The 24,225-nt window shown below is 42.3% G+C and overlaps 1 protein-coding gene across 1 annotated transcript in view; it reads right to left on the bottom strand.

The window, feature by feature from the left end:
• Nucleotides 1-2,237: 2,237 nt before the first annotated feature.
• Nucleotides 2,238-24,225, bottom strand: part of ABRAXAS1 (abraxas 1, BRCA1 A complex subunit) — a 79,556-nt gene continuing 57,568 nt past the window's right edge. Inside the window, exons 6-9 of the mRNA XM_082275822.1 lie at nucleotides 15,410-15,529; nucleotides 14,433-14,517; nucleotides 9,690-9,798; nucleotides 2,238-2,727 (exon numbers count right to left, since the gene is read on the bottom strand). Of these exons, the coding sequence (XP_082131948.1) occupies nucleotides 2,330-2,727; nucleotides 9,690-9,798; nucleotides 14,433-14,517; nucleotides 15,410-15,529 (712 nt within the window). The 3' untranslated portion in view covers nucleotides 2,238-2,329. The remainder of the gene's footprint in view (nucleotides 2,728-9,689; nucleotides 9,799-14,432; nucleotides 14,518-15,409; nucleotides 15,530-24,225) is intronic.

Genomic DNA, 24,225 nt, shown 5'->3' with positions numbered 1-24,225 from the left:
CCATGGTCTTCTGGCTGTTTTATTGCAAGTTTATAATACTGTGCTGCAGTGAGTGACCATTTCTTTTAAGAGGTAGTGGCATAAAAAGTGAAGAAAAGAATACGGACAAAAAGTTCTACATTTTTATTTAACCAAAAATAAATCTCACTTATTTTCTTACACTTGAAAAATATATACAACTAAAATGATTCACAAATATCCCCTTGTTAAGAACACTGTCCCAAATATCCTAATACATTACCTCATTTCACGCTGCCTGCAACTCTACATCATGTACTGTACTTTTCCCATCTCGTTTTTCAAAATGCTTATTCTTTGGCTGGATTAACACCCTTTGCATTTTGGTCACACAAGCTAAACTCGTGTATTAACATTCATTCTGAATAACACCCATTGTACAGTTGAAAGAAAAAAAAAAATTAACTATAGCAAACAAATCCAAGTTGCTCAGTGGAGCTGTACATGGGTGTTTTTTTTTTTCACTTAGTGGCAGGGATGCACTAGTGGTAAATGTAGTACAGCACAGAACGCAGAGAAAAGACTGGTTAAATGGTTGGTAAGTATTAGGCAGGGAGGCAATAAATTGAATAACCATAGATCTATTTATTAGATATTAGTGAAATTTCACAACCATGCAGTGGAAATGTAAATGATTGCAGCGATGTGTATTATTATACAGGATTTATATAGCGCCAACAGTTTGTGCAGCGCTTTACAATGTGAGGGAAGACAATACAGTTACAATTCAAAACAGGAGGAACTAGAGGGCCCCGCTCGTGTACACAGAAAACAAGACTGACTGACATGTAACATGAATAACAATACCAGCCGGTGTTTAAACAGTAGTGCAAAAAATATCTGGGGGAAAGAAAAGTTCACATGGAGTGGTTCTTTTGTAGAAATATAAATTGAGCAGTAATTCTTCCCTGATATTATCCTTATGGAAGCTCGGAAACTAGAGGATGTCTTCACTCTGATGTGAAAACGGAAGCAACCCACCACGCCAGCACCCAGCTACAGAAGTGATCAACAGCATGGGAACTAATGGTACTACAGAGGGGTGAAGAGACAGCTAATGCAGCTGTAAGGTAAATGAGCATCGTTTTTGGCAATTTGAACATTTCAAGCTGTGCAGCAGATTTAGCATATCCATTACTACATAGAAACCTTTGGGACATTCTCCAAACAGCTCATTTTACCTTCCATAAGTCCCCTAGACCGACGTACCTCCCGTTATTGACCAATTCATACCCAGCCACAATTTAGCAGCTGAACATATATACAATTCTGAGCACCACTAAGCCATTATTTCAAGTCAGCCTCCCATAATCACCAAAACCCTCCATATTGTATTCTATTAGAAACCATGGACTAACCTCACTTCCAAAATCAGTTCCCGAGCTATTTCATATGAATGCGGTATACTCAGTTATCCATCATCCATAGCCGGAATTAACAACAATGGAAGTATATTCTCAAAAGACAAGTGTCACGATCACTACACATGGTTCCTATAAGACACTATGAGAAAACTCAGCTGCACCGATATTCAACATACAATCTTGCATGTCACAGCCCACATGGGAATGAGATTGACCACTCCCATACATGTTGCAATATCGGAACTTTACATCCTCTAGTAGCCGAGCTTCCATAAGGATAATATCAGGGAAGAATTACTGCTCAATTTATATTTCTACAAAAGAACCACTCCATGTGAACTCTTTTTTTTCCCCCAGATATTTTTTGCACTACTGTTTAAACACCGGCCAGTATTGTTATTCATGTTAAGAGTCGGTTCACACTAAGGCGACACGACTCTGCACGACTTCGGGGGCGACTTGTGCATTACCATGCACCACGACTTCGGAGCGACTTGTGTCGCTCCTATTAGAACAGGTCCTGTAGTGGTCAATGGACCGGCTGACAAGTCGCGGTAATGTGAACCGAGTCTAAATGTCAGTCAGTCTGTGTACACATTGCTGCAATCATTTACATTTCCACTGCACGGTTGTGAAATTTCACTAATATCTAATAATAAATAGATATATGGTTATTCAATTTATTGCCTCTTACCAACCATTTAACCAGGCTTTTCTCTGCGTTCTGTGCAGAATATTTTTTTGATATGCATCTAGGTTAGGTTGGTACTACCCAATATACAGGGATAGGTTACCACAGATCGATCGTAATTATCCCCTAACCAACATTATTGTATATCATGGTAAATGTAGTACAGGCCTGCAGTGTGCATCTCCCCTAAACCCAACCTGACAGGTTCTCTAAATACAGTAGGGGAAATTATGTGAAATTTTGTTGAAACCAACTACTAAAATGTTGGTGATTGTGAAACTAAACAGTCCATTGTTAACTGTTGTGAATCATCTTCTGTTTCTGTACCACTATTTAATATTCTGTCATCATAGCGGTTGGCTTCCCGTGTAGAAGCTCTTGTCCTTGAAAACATTAAGCCAGCTCTCTTTTTTTGTGGTAGTCTTTTCCGCTTGCCGGCTTTCCTGAAGCTTACTTCTGGCTGGTCACATTCTTCGATCATTAAGGTAAGTTTGTCCATCTCAGTGCTTTTATGGTAAGTATTACAGTCGTGTGGTATTAGTTTCCCATTTAAAGTTAGGCAACATGACTGCAGGCGTGCAGAGTGAGGGAAAAAATGGCACAAGGCCTGACACAGGAAAGTATTTTCTTCTGGGCCTGTAGGATTTGCTTCATCTAAAAAACAAAATATATATTATTCAAAACTTTGTTTGGGTGCCTTTCAATATATAATCTACACAAAAAAAGTGATAGTTTTAGGTGGAACTTGGATTCCTTTAACCTGATTCTGGCTACTTCAACAATGAAATCTTGCAGCTCTGTTCATTAAACCTGGCCGGTGCCTATGTGTCATCTCTCGTTCATCATAATATAGCAGAAACCAATCTAGCAGAGAGTGGAATCCCACCCCCATTAATGACCACAACAGGGATGCAAATGCAACCACAAAAATCTCACCAGTAGTTTCCAAGCAATATAGTTCTGGCCAAAAATCTTGGCACCTCTGCATTTCTGTCAGATAATGCACCACTTCACCCAGAAAATTATTGCAATTACAAATGTTTAGGCATTATCATGTTTATTTCTTTTGTTTGTTTTGGTATGCCAAAAAAGTGGGGAAAAAAAAAAGCCAAAATCAAACACATTCTATGCAAAACTCCAAAAATGGACTGGACAAAATTAATGGCAACTTCTGAAAATTGTATGAAATAATTGTATTCCAAGTTTGATGCTCCCATAATTTGTAATTAAATCACTGAATTGATTAACAGGTGCTGACAATTTAGAAATCTCACCAGCAACCAGTTAATATGGTGAAAAATTGACTCTGTTGCTCGTCTCGTCATGTTCCGTATGGAGGAGAGAGAGCAAGAAAGAATTGTATGAGAACAAAAATTGTGGAAAAGCTGAAGGTTACAAGTCTATCTTTCCGTCCAAAATTCCAGTAGAGGGGTGCAAGAAACTCATTGATGATTACAGGAAGTTATTGATTTCAGTTATTTTTCCAAGGCGCACGCTACCAAATTTTAACTGGAGGGTGTCCACTTTGTCCAGTCCATTTTTGTGTCAGATTTTGCTTTGCCTCTGTGCTCACTTGGCAATACTGGCCCTATATCCTCAACTGTTTTGGGCTCCCTGTCCACAGAGGTTCTCAATATGCTCCAATGCCATCCCCTGCAGAACCTGTCTCTGACCTCCCAAGGCCTTCCCATCAGGCCAGGCCAATGGTCCTGTTACTGTTAGTAGTCTATTTCTAAAGAGCCTGTCGGAACCGCCAGTCTAATTGAGTCACCCTAGATTTGCTGTTTCAGACCTCATTGATGCAGTGCATTTGACTTTACATCTGGATCATCAACCTGTTGTCCAGATTCTTTTAGAATTTCTGTGTTAGCAGTAATTTTATTCTGTCAGTTTCAAGATGGGTAGATTCCCTCAAAAGGGATCTCTCCAAACTCCCAGTATGTTTTACTTGGTTTCGCTCTCTGTCCTGCGTTAGTGATTTCAATCTGTAAGATTGCTTCAGAATCCAATGGATTCCCTCAAAAGAGATGTCCCCTTTCACAGAGCTAGGTTCCTGTGTCCTGGAATAGTTGGAGCAAACAGCCACAGCTTTGTGATTTTAGTTCTCATGGTTTGTCACAAGCATCTAAACCTGTGTCTTATCGGATATTATTTCAGATACACAGAGGCCTCTGACTGCATAGTTTGAATGCCAATGCTGCATCCAAGCCTGGCCTTTGAAGGATATGGTTTCTAACCCTGCTCTTTACAGAGTGATCAGCAACAATCAGAGTATGCTCCTACCACAACAAAGCTGGTAAGGGGAGGGGGTTAAAATATTCCTACATTTCTCCCTCACCTACTTCCATAGTAGGTTTTCACAGGCCTTCAGGCCTGACTCCCATTCAGCACGTATGAGTTGTAGCCAGAGGGCTGTGGATCCTTCTACATGAAGGTTCTAGGGTGGATCTCCTCCCTCAAACTCAGGTGCAGGAAGCCCCCATATTAGTCCAATTGCTAATAATTTTCCTGTGATGCCCCTTCGGTTGCACTTTCTTACTTCCCATGTAAAGCTGCACAGGAACGTGCAACTTCTCCTGCTCGTTTGCATTCCTTTCCCCCTAGGACCCCTTGCTTAGGTCATTCTGAAACTGTGCTCCATCAGGCCTGCACTCCCTTTCTCAACAAGTACCCTGTCCCTGGAACAAGTAATAGTCCATATTCACATCCCACACGTTCCTGGGGAAAGCTCTAGGACAATGGGTGCTGTAGCAATCACCAGCTGGAGACTGGTTAATGAAAGTCACAATGAATATATTTGCCAGCACACCACGGATCTTCAGCCCATCACATGCTTGATAAAGGGGTACTGCGTAACTCCATATGTTGCACTCTCTTGCTTGTGATGTGCTGATGCTTTAATAAAAAAAAAACGTTTGGACTGAAGGCCTGTGCTGTGCTAGCAAATATAATTGTGGTACTAACACCTGAACCCTTGGAACAAACCATTCCCACCACATCAGGGGACCCCCCACTAGTATACACTATATTGTCAAAAGTATTGGGACGCCTGCCTTTACACACACACACACACACACACACACACACACACACACACACACACACACGAATTGTAATGGGATTCTAGTTTTTTTTTTTTCTTGTGTATATATATATATATATATATATATACAAAGTTTATTTTCAAATTATACAAAATATTCCTGAAAAGCAGAAAACACTTTCATATAATTTTAACCCTTCCTGCCCACCTCTTAACCTTGAGAAGCCTCCCTTTCCTTCTCGTCTTAAGCACCTATTAATTCAACATATCGCTTTGTACCCTTAAACTCTCTCCACCCTTTGCAGGTATTAATAAATGTTCCAGTTTTATTTTCACCCATATGATACAGTTCTTCTATGTTGTACTTGCTATCTTTCTGACCCAGTCTCTTACCATTTGGCTTTCTGGTACCTGACAACTCAATTCACCCCCGCCCCCCCACTACGCTCTCATGCCCGAATGACGCGACAGCTACTACCTGCATGCCAGAGACTTGGGATGTTTGGCTAACACACGGGCGATATCGCGGCTATCTGCGTCAGAGCTCATCTGACAGAATGGAGCCGATGCTTCCTGTGTAGTTCCGGCTCCGTTCTGTCACAGGCAGAGTGAAATCAAATGCACTCCGCCTGAGAGGAGAGCTGAGCTACAGAAAGCATCGGCTCAGTGCCACTCCTCACACTTTGCCAGCAGTTCCCACCAACCAACAGTACCCAGGGATAATCCATGACAGGGGGGGGGGGGGGTAATCCTAGGCACAGCTTTAGTTCAAATGAATAATAAAATATTATTTAGTTATTAAAATAAAAAAGATTTTGAGAATCTTGATCTTCATTCTAAGCAAAAAAATCGTGATTCTCATTTTTGTGGGAAGGCTCTCCACAAGGTTTAGAAGTGTGTCTATGGGAGCACACAGTGTGTATGTTTGAGCATTCTCCCAGAAGGGCATTTGTTAGGTCAGGCTCTGAGGTTAGCCGAGAAGGCCTGGCTCGCAGTCTCTGCTCAAATTTATCCCAAAGGGTTTCTATCAGGTTGCAGTCAGGACTGTGCAGGCCAGTCAAGTTCCTTCACCCCAAACTCGCACATCCATGTCTTTATGGACCTTGCCTTGTGCACTGGTCCAAATCATTTGATGGAGGGGGATTATGGTGTGGGGTTGGGCTTGGCCCCTTTGTTCCATTGAAAGGAAAGCCAAAGGCGTTCCCATACCCAAACATATTGGACAATTTCATGCTCCCAACTTTGTGGAAACATTTTGGGGATGGCCCCTTCCTGTTCCAACATGACAGCGCACTGCTGCAGGAGTTAGGATTAGACAGAATTATTCTGCAGACTTCAGGGTCACTTAGGAGTGGTGGAAAGGAAAAGGTGTTGGGAGTTCTCATCCTCGTTACAGTGGTGGTCACTCCCTCACCAATGAGGCCTAAGTTCTGCCTACGCTTGTGGTGGTGTCTTCCTGGCACCTTCGCCCATTCATTATATAGAATTTGTGCATTCTATAGGGTTCTCTTAATACCCTTCTAACCTTTTTTAGAATTTGTTCTAATTCAGTACATTTTCTGGTGTACCTCACTTAGCAGGTCAGATGTCTGACCAGGCAACCTCTTCCAGGTATAGAGTTTTTGTCCCCTTGCTCCTTAGGATTTCTTATGTTAGATTTCAGGCCTTTCTACATAGACCAGCATGTTTGTTTACCTATCTTTTGTGCCAAGTTCCCTTTATTTATTTTTCTTCATGTTTTTGTAAATTTATCATCTTCTCACCGACTTGAGTTCGGCTTTTTTACTTTGTGCGAGTGCCGGTTCACACTTGTGCGGCTGCCGAGATCGCATGTAATTCGGAGCGCACTGCTCCTTCATTAAATGCGATCTCATGTGTGGTACGAATTTCAGCCATACACTTTGTATGGCTGAATTCGCACTGCATCCGCACCAAAGACGCACAGGAGGCATTTTTTTGAGCCGCATCAAAATCGGATCTTACAGTGGTTCACACTTGTGCGATCCGATTCTGTGCGTACTTGCAGATCACTGCGATATGCAATCAAACTGGAGGTGTCGTTAACTTTTAATTGACACCCCCTGCGTAACGCATATGGCAGTGTGAACTGCCAGATGTGCGGATGCGATGCGGGAACACGCTGCATATTCGCAGCGTTCCCGCATCGCACAAGTGTGAACCGAGCCTGAAGTCGTTCCCCTGTGGCAGTGACCTCATTTCTGTCAAATTCAGGGATAGGTCCTTCAAAAGAGGATTGGGACTGCTAAAAAGGTCTTGGGTTGCTTCTGGACGCCCCGACTGTATCTGAATTCCTGTCTCTCTCCATGAGCATGAATGATAGAAGGAATTTTGAAGTTACTGTGAAATCTATTTCTTGTTAATTGAGAGACACAGGTAACACCCCTCTGTTTTGCCAGTGTCCAACACTCCTGTAGGCAGTAGAAAAAACTCAAAGTATCTTAATGCCTGTGTCCCGCAATGAAATCCAAGAAATGTATTTAATTTTTTTCTCTACTTGCAGAAAATGTACTACAATGTAATTAAACAAAAAAAAAAAAACAATACAGCCATCACATCCAAATACTAGTAGGCTACAATATATAACATTTTTGTTCTTGAATTTAAATAAACTTTGAAATTAGGGTGGGAGAGAATCATATTCAAACTACTACAAAAAGGATTGCATGCTACATGTTCTAAAAGTGTCTTCAGTAGGAAACCCTTATGTATCAGTTTTAGTAAATATTTACAATGCATTTAAAAAGTGTCAAGCAGATTTCTTGAAGTTCTTAAAGTGGAAGTACAGCCTAATACCTTAAATTCTCCCCTGCAATCGTTAATGTAAGCGGAGTTCAGCCTTATGTGTCAAAATGAAAAATATCTCAGTTTTTCTACCTAAATTCGTCAGTTTTCAGTGTTGTCACACGACTTCAATCCCTCTTCCTTCTGAGTCCAAGAACAGCAAGTGGGTGTGATTACTGAAAGCTAGTAACATCACTTCCAGGGAGGGACACTGTTCCTGTGTAGCCAGTGGGTGTATACAGAATGGGAGGAACTGATCATAGGTTCCTGCCTAGTGTTCTCTCATCAATAAGGATGCATTGTACATCATTCATGAGAAAATGAAGAGGAAGTACACCTATACAGTATAGCTGTCAGGGCTTTGAATGAAGACTACCATAGGAGAAGGAAGCTTGACACAGGGAGGGGGGACTGCCAGTGTATCTGGAAGTGCGACTAATCAATGACATCCATTCCCATCTATGCGACGTTGAAAATCAGCAACTTTGAAAAGGTACCTGCACTACTTTGATGCAACTTTTGATACGACTTTGATCCAGAGAGTGTAAAGTTGCATCAAAGTCGCAATAGTGGAAACATAGACTAAAGCTCTGTTTCCTCTAGTGTGTGTCCAAAGTCGCATGACAAATCACAGCCCATTGATTTCAATAGCACCCATTCCAATCTGTGACTTTGAAAAAGGTACCTGTACTACTTTGGATCAAAGTTGCAACAAAGTAGTGCAGGTACCTTTTCAAGGTTGCTGATTTTTAAAGTTGCATAGATGGGACGGGTGCCATTGAAATCAATGGGCTGTGACTCTTCAGGCGACTTTGTGTGTCCAAAGTTGCATGACAAGTCACACTAGTGGAAACGGAGCTTTAGTCTACGTTTCCACTATTGTAATTTAGAGTGCGACTTTGATGCAACTGGATCAAAGTCACATCAAAAGTGTACTCACTTTTGTTGCCATCCAGGGGTGTCAAACTGGCGGCCCTCCAGCTGTTTCGGAACTACAAGTCCCATCAGGCCATTGCCTGTGGGAGTCATGCTTGTAACTGTCAGCCTTGAAATGCCTCATGGGACTTGTTGTTCTGCACCTGCTGGAGGGCCGCTAGTTTGACAACTGTGGTTTAGACATTAATGGCTGTGTGTTGAGTTATTTTGAGGAGACAGCAAATTTACACTGTTATACAAGCTGTTCCCTCACTACTTTACATTGTAGCAAAGTGTAATTTCTTCAGTGTGGTCACATGAAAAGATAGAATAAAATATTTACAAAAATGTGAGGGGTGTACTCACTTTTGTGAGATACTGTATTTAACATACTATTAATAGGAAAAATTTCATTTTTGACTGGAGTTTCCCTTTAAAGCCCAATTCCAGGTACCTTTATTTTAATACTTTCGGAAGGTGTAATATTTTTAAAGCCCAGCCCTTTAATATTAAAAGCTCTGCCTTTGTTGTCACTACTTGTAAATAATTGTAAAGTACTGCAGAAAAGTACTTTACAGGGAAGGTAAATGGGGCATTTAGGTGGTCACAATGGAGGCACAGATTTCAGTAATAATGGGCCTGGGTTAAAAAAAAAAAAAAAAAAAAAAAAAAAAAAGCTATATAGATATTAAGCCATGGGGCTTTTAAAGCAGACGTTAGCTCCATTGTGGGAGGTCTGAATGCAGGAACCTAAGAAGTTCTGGCTGTAGCTTAAAGGCAAGCTAAAATCTACAGCCTTTTAACCCCTCTGTAAGGTTGCAGTCAATATGAGCAGTATTAGAAAATATAAAATTACCTTTGTTTAGAAGCTTTTTCTTTTCAACAATTTGCTGTTTTAGTTGGTTAACTTGTTGTAGTAGTTGCTCCACAGAATATTCACTTTCTACAACACGAGAGCAGGTTTCCTATAGACATAGCAAGCTGTTACTTTTCACCGTTTTTAATTAACACTATAAGTATTTGCTAATACACTGGCTATTTGTGCATATAAATGCGGGAATGTAGCAATCATCTGTAAGAAATTAAACACAATCCTTGCAAGAATTTAACACAATTTTCAAATTATAAAATAAAAGAATTACGGGAACTGTACCTATTTTGCCATATCAAATTGACCAAAGTAGAATTTTAATCTGACTGCTGTACTTATTGTGTATTTATTACAATTATGTGAAGTCAGGGCACATAAATAAAATGTGAATCAGAACACTATAATGACTTTAAAGTGTGTTACTATATTTGTAGATTGACCTCTAGAGGGAGCACACGCTCAATAAGTTGGCCAATGAGATAAACTGGGACATGTAGCCGTGTGTAATGAGCATATGGCTCAGTTTGCTGTAACTGAAGCTAAACTCCAGCTCACACTTTATAAGCAATTTGATAGTGTATTTAAATCAGCTAGTACATTTAACACTACCCTCCCCCCAGACTAACAATGTTGCTGTCTGTTGTGCCTCTGTGCTCATTCAGAATAGGGGCACTCCAATACAGGAGGTGTGTTACCAGCCAGATTACCAAGTTAAACCAAACCCTCCCCTTGCTTCATGTATCAAATTAGGGATGGAGGTGTGATTCACCAGCTTTTTATTACTATTCTTATTTTGCATTGCCGTTCATTTTTTACATCTTTAATATGACTTTGTTATAAGTTATATTTATCCATTTTTCCTCCTAAGGTCTTTTGCAATATATGTCCTATTTCTATTTTTCATATTACCAGTGGGGTCACGGTTAGATTCGTGGCTCTGTCCTTCCCCGGGAGCTGCGATGCGCTCCGTCCGTTTTCCTCCCCCCCTCCTCCTCTTCCTCCTCCCACTCCGGTGGGCGGGGTTGACGGCGTGGGGGTGGCTGGCGGCCGCAGCGCATCGGCGCCACACATCTCCGTGCGGGACGTTACGTCAGTATTGACGCCGACGTCCTGTCACGTGTTTTCCAACCATGCTCATAAGGGAGAGTGTCCGCCCGGCTCACTAGTTGGCCCGGCGGCTTCCCAACGTTTGAGCATTAGTGTGACGCTGGGTGCGATTCTCGCTGTGGATCTATGCAGGTGAGCACATCTTCGGCTGTTTCACTCTTTACTTTACTCCATCGTATTCTTCTCATCCTTTTCACGGCAAATTGCCACCCACTCTTAGTCTCATTGTAATTACCTATTTCAGATATCGTTCTCACCAATCACAATCTTAGTCCACGGGTCATTCCTTTTTTCCCTTTCACTATCCTGGTTGGTTTCACACGATCTCACAGTCTCACAGTCTCTTGTCTGTTCACTATGGCTATATTCAATTGGCTATTTCCTAGTCTCACCTACCCTTGATATGTTTGGCACGGCTATAATCACTACATTATACCTTATTTCACTTTTTCGTGGCTTAGGCTCTCCTGGGGTTTCTACCATATGTATCCCCATATTATCATGCATACTTTGCCTATAACATTTACCCATTTAGCGTTCATATTCTTACAGACATACCCAATTACTATGGTTAAGTTCTGGGATCCCCCCATGTTTGAGAGCCGCCTTCTACACTCTATATTATATACACCTGCACGATGCACGGGGGTTTCGCTCCCTCAGCTCCCGGGTTGGACATATTCCCGAACAATCTGGTTACCCCTTGAAAACTCAAACTGATATCGCATTGTAAGTTACATCACTGTCAGGTGCCTCAGGTCTACCTGCTCACTGGACATATATTGTTATTTACCTTATGTATTTCTTTTTTCAGATTTTTGAACTGTACTTACTTTTACTGCCTACTCCTGACGAAGTGAATTGTGTTCACGAAACGCGTTGAGTTATCTACAGGCAATCCACCAATTACAATGTTTATTATGTATCTTTATTTCTTGACCCTTTTACGAGTTCTACCATATACCAGAATGTATTAAGTCTAATTGTATTATCTGATTACCATTATTATTGTCTTTAGATCACTTATACCCATATGTATTTCATTTATGTAATTCCCACTACCATGGGATGCATGTGTATAGTGAATACTTTGGTTCTACCTATATGTGGTCCATAGACTTTTTAATAAATGATTTACTTTATCTCTACCTATCTGGTTCTTTCTACCATATATTTATAATTTAATTTTACAGCTGGACACACCTCATTTAAAGTCCCACATTGCTTTTATCTTGTGTAAACCAGAGGGAAGAAAAAAAAAAATGTAGCCACCACATCTAATGATTGTTAAGTTGCTATATATTACATTTTTGGTTTTGGGTTTAACCACTTACGGACCGCCCGCCCGCCGCAGTTTTATGTTGCTATTTTGACGTTAAATACCGGGGTTATGGCAGCAGATTTTTACAGGGAGGGCAGTCCCCTTTCACATCAAAATGGTCCCAGTGGCGGATTTGCCGCGGAATCACTTATGGGCGGGGGAAAAGGTGCCCCCCACCTGCTGCTTCCAGGTAGTTTTCCCCACTTACCGGAGCCGTCGGTAGCAGGTAAAACGATCCGGTCCTTTCCCCTCCCAGGCAGGAAGTCGAGTGAGGGCAAGCTGGCCCCTACTCGACTCTATGGCCTTGGAGGACTGGAGCAACATCATACGTAGCTTCCTCCCAATGACCTTAAAGGGCCCATTTTTTTATTTTTTTGCTTTTTAGTGTAGATGTGAGATCTGAGGTCTTTTTGACCCCAGATCTCACATTAAAGAAGTTCTGCCCTGCTTATTTCTATTACAAGGGATGGTTTGTTGTAATAAGAATAAAAGTGATTAATAAAAAAAGTTTTTAAAAAGGGACAGTGCAAAAATAAAAAAGGTAAAATATATTTAAAAAAAAAAAAATAATAAATTTAAAGCGCCCCGTCCCTCCGAGCTCGTGCACAGAAGCGAGCGCATACACAAGTCAAGCCAACATATGTAAACAGTGAACAAACCACATGTGAGGTATCACCATGATTGATTGTTCGAGCGAGAGTAATAATTCTAGCCCTAGACCTCCTCTGTAACTTTAAACTGGTAACCTGTAGACATTTTTAAAGTGTCGCCCATGGAGATTTTTAAGTACCAATTTTGAAGCATGACATGTTGGGTATCTATTTACTCGGCCTAACATTATCTTTAACACTATAGAAAAAAATTGGGCTAACTTTACTGTTTTATTATTTTTTTTATTCAAAATTGTATTTTTTCCAAAAATAAAATTGCGTTTGTAAGACCGCTGCTCTAAGGTCTCTGCTAAAAAAAAAAAACGATATGTTTGAGGGTTCTAAGTAGTTTTCTAGCAAAAAATACAGATTTTAACTTGTAAACAAGTGTCAGAAATAGGCCTGATCCTTTAGTGGTTAATACCGCTTTAAATAAGTTACAGCTGTATGTATGAAGTTATATGGGATTATAGAGTAACATTCTATATTGACAGCTTCTGCCATTTGATGACAGTTTCTTTTTTTTTTCTCAAATTATTTTTAAGCACCCCGTTCCACAGACCCAAGAGATCTATCTGCCCTAATAGCTTCCTGGGAGGCCTTCCCTCACTTCTGTAACATGAGACAAGTGGCACCCAGCTAGCTTGCAGAGGAGCCATCATGAAATTACTTAAAGTGCTTGTAAAGTCACATGCATTAATTACTTTGATTCTCCCTGGTTTAGAACCCTGTTCAGTGTGTGCGTTTCCTTAAATTATAATGCTAAACACCTTCTTTGCAGAGCTCTACTGTCCCGTCATGTGACCTCCCTCTCATTCCTTCCCAGTGACTACAGTGGGAGGGGCTGAGATTTCCCTCTGATAAATGCAAGCTGGCAGAGGGAGGTCACGTGTCTGCATGAAAAAACTCTGGGGTTGATTTACTAAAACTGGAGTGAGAATAATCTGGTGCAGCTCTGGGTAGCCAATCTTCTAACTACATCTAGTTCAAATAAGCTATGACAAAAAAAAAGAAAAAAAACCTGGAAGCCGATTGGTTTCTGTGCAGAGCTGCGCCCAATTTTGCACTCTCCCGCTATAATAAATCACCCCCTTTGTATAATCTTTTGCATTAACACTTGTGCAGATTTGCTTACAAGTTGTTGGCACACTTAACACATTCGTATACACATCCAGGTACAGATTTAGGTTTTTTAGGAGCACTGTATTTACACAGATGTCATTTTTCATTTGTTTAAGATACGAGTGGTTAACACTTCAAGTGCTGTGCTATATGAGGTTGCAGTAGGCTTCATGACTTTTACGATCATGTAAATAAATTCGATGCAAAACTACCCTTTAGTGGCCACATGCAGAAAGGCATATATATTCCATTGAGAAAAAAATACATAATTTAAGTAGGGATAAGTAAATTTAGTACATGCTGGGTAAAAAAGGATGAAAAAAAAGTCTATTGGTTAGAAGTGTAATAGAGTAAAAATCTATATAGTGTGTACACAGTCTTACACAAAATATTTCCAGTATTCTGATGACATGTCATTTTGGGATTACATGCTTTGCAAATGCTCCATATTTTTAAATCTATAGCCACCTTTAACACAGTAGTGAAAACAAAAATGGGAATCAAACTTACTTCTATGCCATAGCTTACCTTCAGTTCCTCCTGTAGACTTGTACACATTGCTGTAATTTTACTTACTTCCTTTAGAGTTCCATCTCTCTGAAAAAAATCCAACCTTTAAAGATAAAAAATAAAATTGCTTACAATATTACTTTAAAGTTAGGCTTTTCTATGTTATAAGGAACATTTAGAATTGTCAATTGTGTCTACACAGTACGCTATAAAACGTCCGCTTCTCTAGACTATATATCCCATGGTACCTTGCTGTTTGAAAGCAGTGAATCTGTACTGACTGTGCCCCCTCAAACTGCTCCTCTCAGCATGTCTGTAGGTCAGAAGACAGGTTCTGAATTCTGTGACACAGCAGTGCCTACAAACAGGGCACACAGAATGTGTGTTACAGAAATCACGGAAGTAAAGGTGTGGGATTTTTCATAAACTATATGTTCAAACTTCAAGGCCATTTAGTAGAAAATGTGTAGGCAATTCCTAACTTAAATACAGTGTGGAAAAGAAAGCTGTAATAAACCCAAAAGAAAAAAAAATGTATCTGCAGCTGACCAATTTGTAGGTGTGATGCCTGCATTCGTTTTTTTTTTTTTCGTTTTAAGGTTTTCTTTCCTTTATCTTCATCTGGTCAGTAGGTCAGTTTTTCAAAAGAACAAACTCTAAGCAGATGTAGTAGAAAGAGGGTTGAGACAAACTACTTGCCAGTGGGTGGGGGGGGGGGGGGGAGAAATCAACTTTTATTTTCGTTCAACCTTTTTTTTTAAAAAAAAAAAAATATTATAACCTTATTTGGTAATATGGGTAACATGCTAGCTGATGGCTTAATGTGCTGTATCTAAAATTCTAATGCACAAATGTGATTTGTTACCTTCAAGCAACCTAATGCTCACCTATGCTTTTTTTTTTTCAAATGGATTTTTATTGAAAATTTTGCAAAATATAAATTTAGAGCGGTACAAAGTATAGATAAAGACAAAATAACTTGATGGGATAACCACCTATGCTTTTTAACAGCTTGGTTAAATCCAAGAGACACACATGATCCAGATAAGGTTTTGTATCCTTGTTGCTCTGACATTCCAAGGTTGGAAATAATTAGAGGAATTTTCTGACAATCACTGGAAAAAATAAAAAAGTACCATTATTTTGTACATGCGGAATATATAATGTCTGCAAAACCTAAACTTGAACTTTCAAAGAGGCAAGTGGAAAGAAAAGCAGGACATGTGAACTTAAGTAAAATCACTAAAGACTGCAATTAGAAATTTGCTATGTCTAAGACACATTGATGGATACTGAAATACTGCATGGCTGATCACTGGCTCCCTCTGACATGGAATGGGAAGATAGATTTGGGATTCTTTTATAGTATACACAGCAAACAAGTGGAGAATTGAGAAATGCAGCAACAAAAGAGAATATTCAAAAGGCTTTCATAGTTGTCAGATCAGAACCAGCAAAGCAATTGTTGAAGGGAAAGTGAATTTTTTTTTTAAGCTGCAACAAACCGTTATTTTCAGAATTGATTAGTTAGCTGATGTATAACTTAGTTATTAGGTATGTTTAAAAAAAAATAGATTTTTGTCTTACCGTAAAATCCTTTTCTCTGATGTTCATTGACAGACACAGCTCCTGATCTTCCTTGACCTGTGGTGGTTATGCTGCTCTTCCTAGGAGTAGGACACTAGTCAGAAAAAGGGTCAACAAAAGTTAATAAAGCCTAACTACGCCTATAGGGCAGACCCAGGAGGTATACTCTTAGGCTACGTTCACATGTAGGCGTTTTGGGGCGTTTTTCAGCTCTAAGGATCAGCTCAAAAAACGCCCAACAAGACAAATCCTATTCATTTCAATGGCCCCTGTTCATAGCTGAGTGTTCCGACACCTTGAGCAAAACGCCCAATGCTCCAAAAGTACATGAGCTTCTTTTTGGGTAGATTACAGGTGTTTTTGCCCCATAGACTTAATGCAAACGCTGGAAAGGCGATATAGAGCATTTTACAGCCGTTTTACCTGTAAAACGCTTGTAAAAACGCCTATAAAAATGCCTGGAAAACGCCTGAAAAACACCTATAAAATAGCAACACCTAGATGTGAACGTAGCCTCACTTCCCACTCTATAATCTCAGTTTTGTAAAAAACAGTGTCAGAAGAATACAGAGGGGTGGGTGCTGTGTCTGTCAATGAACATCAGAGAAAAGGATTTTACGGTAAGACAAAAATCCAATTTTTGCTTTCGTTCGTTAACAGACACAGCCCCATATCTTCTTGGACCCGTGGGACATCCAAAAGGAGTGTCAACATGAGGGGGTGGGAAGAACACAGCAATAAATATACTTCCCAAAAGGCTAAACATAGCCAACCAGGTAAAACAGGAGCTCAACCAGGAACAACTGAAGCTCACCTGACATAAAAGTACACCCTCAAAGAGGACTAATCCTCTCCAACAGCAGCTTGCAAACCCTTGCAGCCAAAAGGAGTCATCTGCAGATGCCAACACATCCACCTTATAACATTTTGTGAAAATGTGCATGGACGACCAGGTGGCCGCCTTGCAAACCTGCACCACTGACGCCTGATGACGGAAGTCCCAAGAGGCACTAAGCGCCCATGTAAAATGCACCTTAACAGGGAAAGGAGGATCCTGACCCTTAATGGAATAGGCCTTCACCACCGCCTGCCTATCCATCTATAAAATGGTTGCAGGCGACGTGGCCAGTCCCCAACAGGGTCCATCCGTAAGGACAAATATGGAATCCGAGTTTCAGAACAGCAGTTACTGAAGAGCCAACAGCACCAAGTGGAGATCCCACAAGGGCAATGAAGACTGCATTGGCGGAGCCAAATAGCGAACCCCCCGAACAAAGGTGTGAACCACAGACAATGTAGCCATAGGACAAGAAAACCGCCAAGGCCAAACCTGGCACTCGGTGGTACCTGAGGCCAGATGCTGCTCCACACCTCGTTGGAGGAAAGCCAAACTCCGAGTCACTGAAAAGAAGCAGGGGTGGACACCAGGAGATTTACACCCACAAAGTACGCTCTTCAAACGCAATGGTAAATCAAACTAGAAGTAGATTTACTAGCTGACAGCAGCATGGGAATCACTGATTCAGTCAACCCCCTAGCCTTCAGCACCTGGCTTCTGACAGCCAAGCTGTTAGAGCCAGCAACTGTAGAGCAAGATGGAAGATTGGCCCTTGAGCCAACAGATCTCCTCTAAGAGGAAGTCTCCAAGGAGCATCGGCGACCAACCGTATCTCATCTGCGTACCAAGACTGGCAAGGCCAGTCTGCTCCTAGGATGGTCGTAATCCCTTTTGCCTCTAGCCTACACAGGGGTCTTGGCAGAAGTTCTAGAAGAGGAAAGACGTATAATCAGACAATACTGGACCCAAGGAGCCACCAGTGTCCAGACCCCCTGAGCACATTCCATGCCAAAAAACCGCCACCCCACTCGGACAGGCTGGCATCCATGGTGACCCCAGTCCAGTACGGGGGAAGGAAGATTTACCCTGTCAAAGCACTGGAGAGCGAAGCCACCGAATAAGAGACCCTCTCGTACCCTGGCTCAACAGGATCAGAGACTGTGGATTCTTGCCCCACATAGCAAGAATCTCTCTTTGCAGAGGTCTCATGTGGACAGATTTTTGAATCTCGTCCCATGGGAGGAAAACCCTGGCTGAGGCCAAGGCCAGAACAGACCCAGAGCCAATACCTGGAAATTTAATTTCCAACCGAACTCCTGCAGTCCCCACAGTAATCTCCAGGCTGTCCTTGAGGGCAGTAGGAGATTCTGCTCGCAGAAGATCATCCAGGTACTCCAGTATCGCAATTCCCCGCTGGCACAACAATGCCAACACCGGGGCCAACACATGCGAAAACCAGAGGAGGTTGAGGTAAGACCTCTTGATAATGCTCCTTGGCCACAGCGATCGGAGGAAGCAAGGATGACCGACATATTGGAATATGAAGGTAAGCTCCCTTACTCTCGATAGAGGCCAGAAGATCCCACTGATGTAGGGATGCCACTACCATACGAATGGACTCCATTCGAAACATCTGTACCCGCACAAATCGGTTCAGAGCTTGAAGTTCAAGATTGGACCAACCTCGCTCCTTCCTGTGACCTGCAAACACGAAACAAACATACCGAGATCTAAGACCGAAACAATCACCCCCTGTATTAGCAAGTCTTGCACCTCCCCGAAGAGACCTCACAGGCGGTCTTGGGATAAACACAGGTTGGAAGCAAAGAACCTCTCTGGAGGAGAAGACCAAAAACTTGATCTTGTAGCCGGGCCGAATCAGCTCGTGGACCCACTTGTCTTGAATAAAGGAGATTCACGGTTCCGGAAAGAAAACGAAGATGTCCTCCCCCCCCCCCCCCCCAGATACGGATGAGAGCACCCCTTTTAGGCAGAAGGGGTGTTTGTCTGCAGATCTGGAAGAAACCGCTCTTGGCATACCAGACCAGGTCCTCATAGAACTTTTGAAGGAGGTCTTTCCGGGGAGGCTCCGAACAGAGGATTCCCCCACAAAGGGAAGATCACATAAGGCCATGTGGAAAGTCTGGTCTGCAGACCAGCATTTTAGCCAGATCATGCGCCGAAGGATCATTGCTGCCACGGATAGCCCATAGACTAAGGGAGCCGCATCCAGAGAGGCATCACAGACTAACTGCAACCCTTGGACCAACTAGTCTACCGCAAAAGCAGGAGGAATATGTTCCCCCTCCAGATACTGGCGCAAAAGCTTTGCCCACTCAGGAAAGTCAGGGACACCATGCTATGGTGAACACCGGCCTAAGGGCCGAACCAGCCACAGAAAACATGTGATGGACCAAAGTCTCGGCTCTCCCCTCAAAAGGATCTTTTAAAAACCGGAGACTCCTCCACAGTAAATAGGGCAGAATTATTCAGTCTGGAGACCTGAGCCACAGGTGGGACTGCCCACGTACTCAACAGAGACTCTTCACAGGATACAGTCTATCGAAACGCTTAGGCACTGCCATATTGCATTTAGAACAACTCCACTGACTCACGACAATTTTGTCACAGTAGGCGAGAAAAGGAAAATACCTCCCTTTAGGGGATCTGCAGCCCCAAGGGGACCAGCGCCTCTGACGCAGCAGTAGCTGCATCCCCAATGTTTAAAGTTTTCCTGCATCGATGCAGTCAGTGCATCCACCAGTGCCCTTGCATGCGCATGTGCAGTAAAAGAGGAATCATCCTCGCTGTCAGAGAACCCAAAGTGCGTGGACGCAGACCCAGTAGAGTCGCCATATGCTAAGCTCAACCTGAGAACATAAGCAGGGGAGGTCGCCGACCACAGTCCTGCAAGGAGACCCCAGCTAAAGGTCCACAAAAGGACCACCTATTAGACCCAAGGATCACCCTCCATAGAGGACATTAGAGCTGCACAATTAATCGTATGAAAATCGCGATCTCGATTCACCCCCCCCTGACGATCTAAACCTGAAATATGCTCGATTCTTTGCATAGCTGCATAGCAGAGAGAACAGCTGTGGAAAAAAAAAAAAAAAAAAGCCTCCCGGCAAGCCTATCAGCATTAAGTCTCCCAGTAACTATAAACAAAAATGATTGCATTGTATCTTTTCCTTCCCTCTGCCGGGGAGAAAGGAAGTTTAACCTCTTAAAGACTGGACCTTTTTCTGACACTTGTTGCTTGCAAGTTAAAATCAGTTTTATTTTTGCTAGAAAAGTACTTAGAACCCCCAAACATTTTATATATTTTTTTAGCAGAGACCCTACAGAAAAAAATGGCGATTGTTGTAATATTTTATGTCACACTGTATTTGCGCAGCAGTCTTTCAAACGCAATTAATAGACTTTAATAAATAAAAAGAAAAAAACGTAACAGTAAAGTTATCCCAATTTTTTTTTTGTTACACAGAGAATCGTGATCTTTATTCCAAGCTAAAAAATCGTGATTCTCATTTTGGCCAGAATCGTGCAGCTCTAGAGTACATAATAGGACATAGCCCCCTAGAAAGGGGAAGAGGGGGCCTGCCGTGACGCAAACGCGCTGGCAGATTACCCTCACACAAAAATGGCTGCTTCACTTCGCTAAAAAATGAAGCGCCCCAAGGCACCCCCCGGTTCAGGGGGGAAGCCAGGCAGACCACATGTCAACCCCCCTGAGGGGGGGGGGGGGGGGGAGGCGTACGACTGCTCCATCAACCCGGTCAGCAGCCTAAACAGCCTGGTCATTAGCCGCCAGTAGGCCGCAAAGCCGTGGCCTAAATTTGGGGTCCGATCTGACTGCAAGAGTCCGCCGGCAACTCCGTTAGCTTGATCGACAGCTTGGTCAGTTGCCTGGAAAGCCAGCTCTGTCAGCAGCAGGTAGGCCACAAAGCCACATCCCCAACTTGCGAACCGGACCTGCCGCATGAGGCGTGCATCCATCGGCCATATCGCCTGGAATGGCACCCGGACAGCTGCGGCCTCAATTTTTTTGCGCGATCCGGCCTCGTGTTGCGCGCATCCGTCAGCAGTACCGTCCGCTATATCATCAGCTCGGTCAGGCACTTGGACAGCCTGGTCAGGTGCTCGGACAGCCGTGAGTAGGCTGCAAAGCCGCGGACTAAATTTTTGGCCCGATCCTGCCACGTGAGGCGCAGACCCGCGGATAATGAGACATCCGGTCCCCCCCACATCCCAATAACCACCACAGAGAGTCTAGAGGACATCCCTGCCCCAGTCACTAACCCCCAGGAACTTGCTCAAAGACCCCAATCCACCCCCCCTTACAGGAGCAAGGGGGGGGGGGGGGAGAGTAGGGGTAGGTTGGGCCAAAAGGCCACCGTGACTGTTAGAGGGGTTGGGGGGAATCAAAGGGAACCCGGAGGTCTGACCATACCAAGGAGGGGCCTACGTCCACCCCGAGGGGCCACAAATGGAGAAGGGGGACACTACTTACCACACCATGGAACCGGGTGGGCAGGAAGCGGAAGGGGCCGGACGGCCCTTCAGCTTCCGGGGGAGATGCGTTCCAAGGAACGTCATCTCCGGCGAAGGCCGATTGACGCACTTCCGGTGCGCCGCGGCTGACATCTGGCACCTGTGCTGATTAGCGGCCGGTGTGTGGGGGCTATTTAGGCCACTATACCACCAGGGGAGAAAATAGGACGGCTGGGATGCGGAGACAGGCAGAGCTACATGTGAGTACACCTGAACCTTGTGATTATAGCTAGCATACACTATCACTAAGTACGGCTCTGAAGCCCTATCTGGCACCAAATATCTACATGCTATCTTTCTATTTCTTGCTTTTAGCATTTGAGGATTTTTTTGCCATCCTAGTGGGACACGGGATTGCCTATTCTTTCCTAAACTAAATCTCTGGGATAATTTTAAATAAAGACACCCTATAGTGCCTAAGTTTGACCATACAAGCTATTTGTAAGTACTCAAAGTTAATAATCTTTTGGAGAAGGCTTTAATAGGACATTTTTACCTAGCTGTAAGCCATATTCTTATATGACACCTCTATACGATTCTCCCACTATAGATCTTACGGAGATAAATATCCAAAAGAATATATTCCAACAACACGGACTCCCGTTCGTCCGCTGTCACATACACACCCCCCACCTTTTCGCCTCCCCCCCCCCTTTCCTTTTCCCCTTTTGTCCCCCCTTCTTGTCCCCCCCCCCCTTTTTTTCCTCTCCCCCTCTTTCTTTTCCCTATTTGGGGTGCTATATGGAACCTACAGAACAGCTCCACTCTAATCTCCTTTAACACAACCTTCAGGTAAACATAAGTACTCAATATACCACATTAATGCGAGTAAAATTAAGAAATCACAAAAATCAAAGTACCACAAACATATTATTTATACCTAGATGTAAAGTGCTCATTTGATCCAAGTAACATCATCTGCCACCCAGCCGTCCCTTTCTTCCAATATCCACCAACTATCCTAGGTAATTACGATCTTACTATATATATATACATATATATATATATATATATATATATATATATATATATATATATATATATATATATAAAAATGAATACTTCTTTCACAAAACATATCTAATTAAGACAATCTAGAAAACTCATATAGTACTAAATATTAATTCATCAACCTAGGTGGTCTTGGTCTGCCCCCCCATCGAGTACAGCCCCCGGTGGATGGTGCGGCGCATGGCATTTGAGGAAGTGGGTTTGTGCACCGACTATTTAGTTGCTCCCACGATCACAAATGCAAAGAGTGTTTTTCTATGGAATTGATATTATAAAAATTGTATGCATGAAAAAGCAACTTACCGCATGTATTTTTGTTTTGTTAAGAGGTTACCCAACCATCTGGGGTCCTGAGGAAGCGTAATGTGAAACGCGTTGACCCTACCAGATCCGTACAACATCTGTAACTCTCGCTAATTATATACAAGGCCGCTCCAGTTGACGTCATTGTGACGAAACGCGTAGGGCGGAGTCTCCGACGTCAAACGTCACTTCCGGTTGTCGGCCGTGGAACGCGGAAGCCTCCCGGCAAACACGACTATTCTGACCCTGATCTACTGTACGAGTGAGTCTACTACGCCGCTTATTTACCACTGTATGTTACTTTTATTCACCATGGGGTTTTTTCCTTTCATGTGAGCACTCAGGGCACCCGCCGCTGACTACTCTGACTGCTCGTTCATCTCGAAAAGGAACATCTCCATACATCAACATACAGGTTGTACCAAGCTATTTGCGCCACCTAGTGGCCACTCGTGGAATTTCACTTATCCACTTTTTTATTTTAATTTATATGTTTTCTTTCACTCACGTTGTCACAGACCAAGTGGCACATTCATTTGGAAATCACTCACATATCTTCGGTTGTGGGTCTTTTGTCACAACATCGGTTTATATATATATATATATAAAATTTCTTCGCATGTATTATTTGATTTGAATATATCTTCGTTATCCATTTATTATTATTTTTAGATATTGCACCATTTGTGGGTATTATCTACCAGTACACTTCCCCTTACACTTCACAAGGGGCATTCTTTATATTTATTTTTATTTCAGAGGTAGCGCCACCACCAATCTTCACACTTCTTCTATAACACTTGCACCTTAACCCCAAGGTCTGATTGGGGCAGCTTACACCTCTATCTAATATATTTCTCTCCCAAACATCTAGTCCGTAGCGCTGGTCATATTTCTTTATAATTATATACAATGCTTGCATACTTTCTTTGAATCCACATGGAAATCTTTACTTTTTTATATGTTGTTAACGGTTTTCTTTTAATATAAATTTTCAATAAAATGTAATAATTTTAAACTATTGATTGTGCTTACTCAGTCTGTGCCTCTAAAGTCCGCCACCATATGACTGGGCAACCTAGGTTGCACCATTCATTCCCCTTTTTTTCTCTGTAACTATTAGGATTATGGCACACAAGGGGTAGCTCCCATCCCTTAGCTAGTATATCTCCTGGAACTGCCCCATAGGCGTAGTTAAGCCTTGTTAACATTTGTTAACTCTTTTTCCGCCCAGTGTCCTACTCCTAGGAAGAGCAGCATAACCACGGGTCAAAGAAGATATGGAGCGGTGTCTGTCAATGAACGAAAGAGAAAAGACAATTTTATTCTTGAATATCTATATGCAAAGGTAAATATAAATAAATAACCAGCTATTATATGGTTTGGGGAAAAAACTATCTAATAAACTCTGAGAACAACAGACAGAAGAGATGCATATACTATTCGAGGTTGAATCTGGTATTCATCAGTCGCAGATCAAATTTTTTTTTTTTTTTCTAAAAAGACCTCACTGTTTTG

This window comes from Pelophylax lessonae (genome assembly GCF_965119305.1).
Source record: "Pelophylax lessonae genome assembly, chromosome: 1".
NCBI lineage: Eukaryota > Metazoa > Chordata > Amphibia > Anura > Ranidae > Pelophylax > Pelophylax lessonae.
The sequence above is the reverse complement of the archived record's forward strand: the minus strand, read 5'-3'. Positions and strand labels throughout refer to the sequence as shown.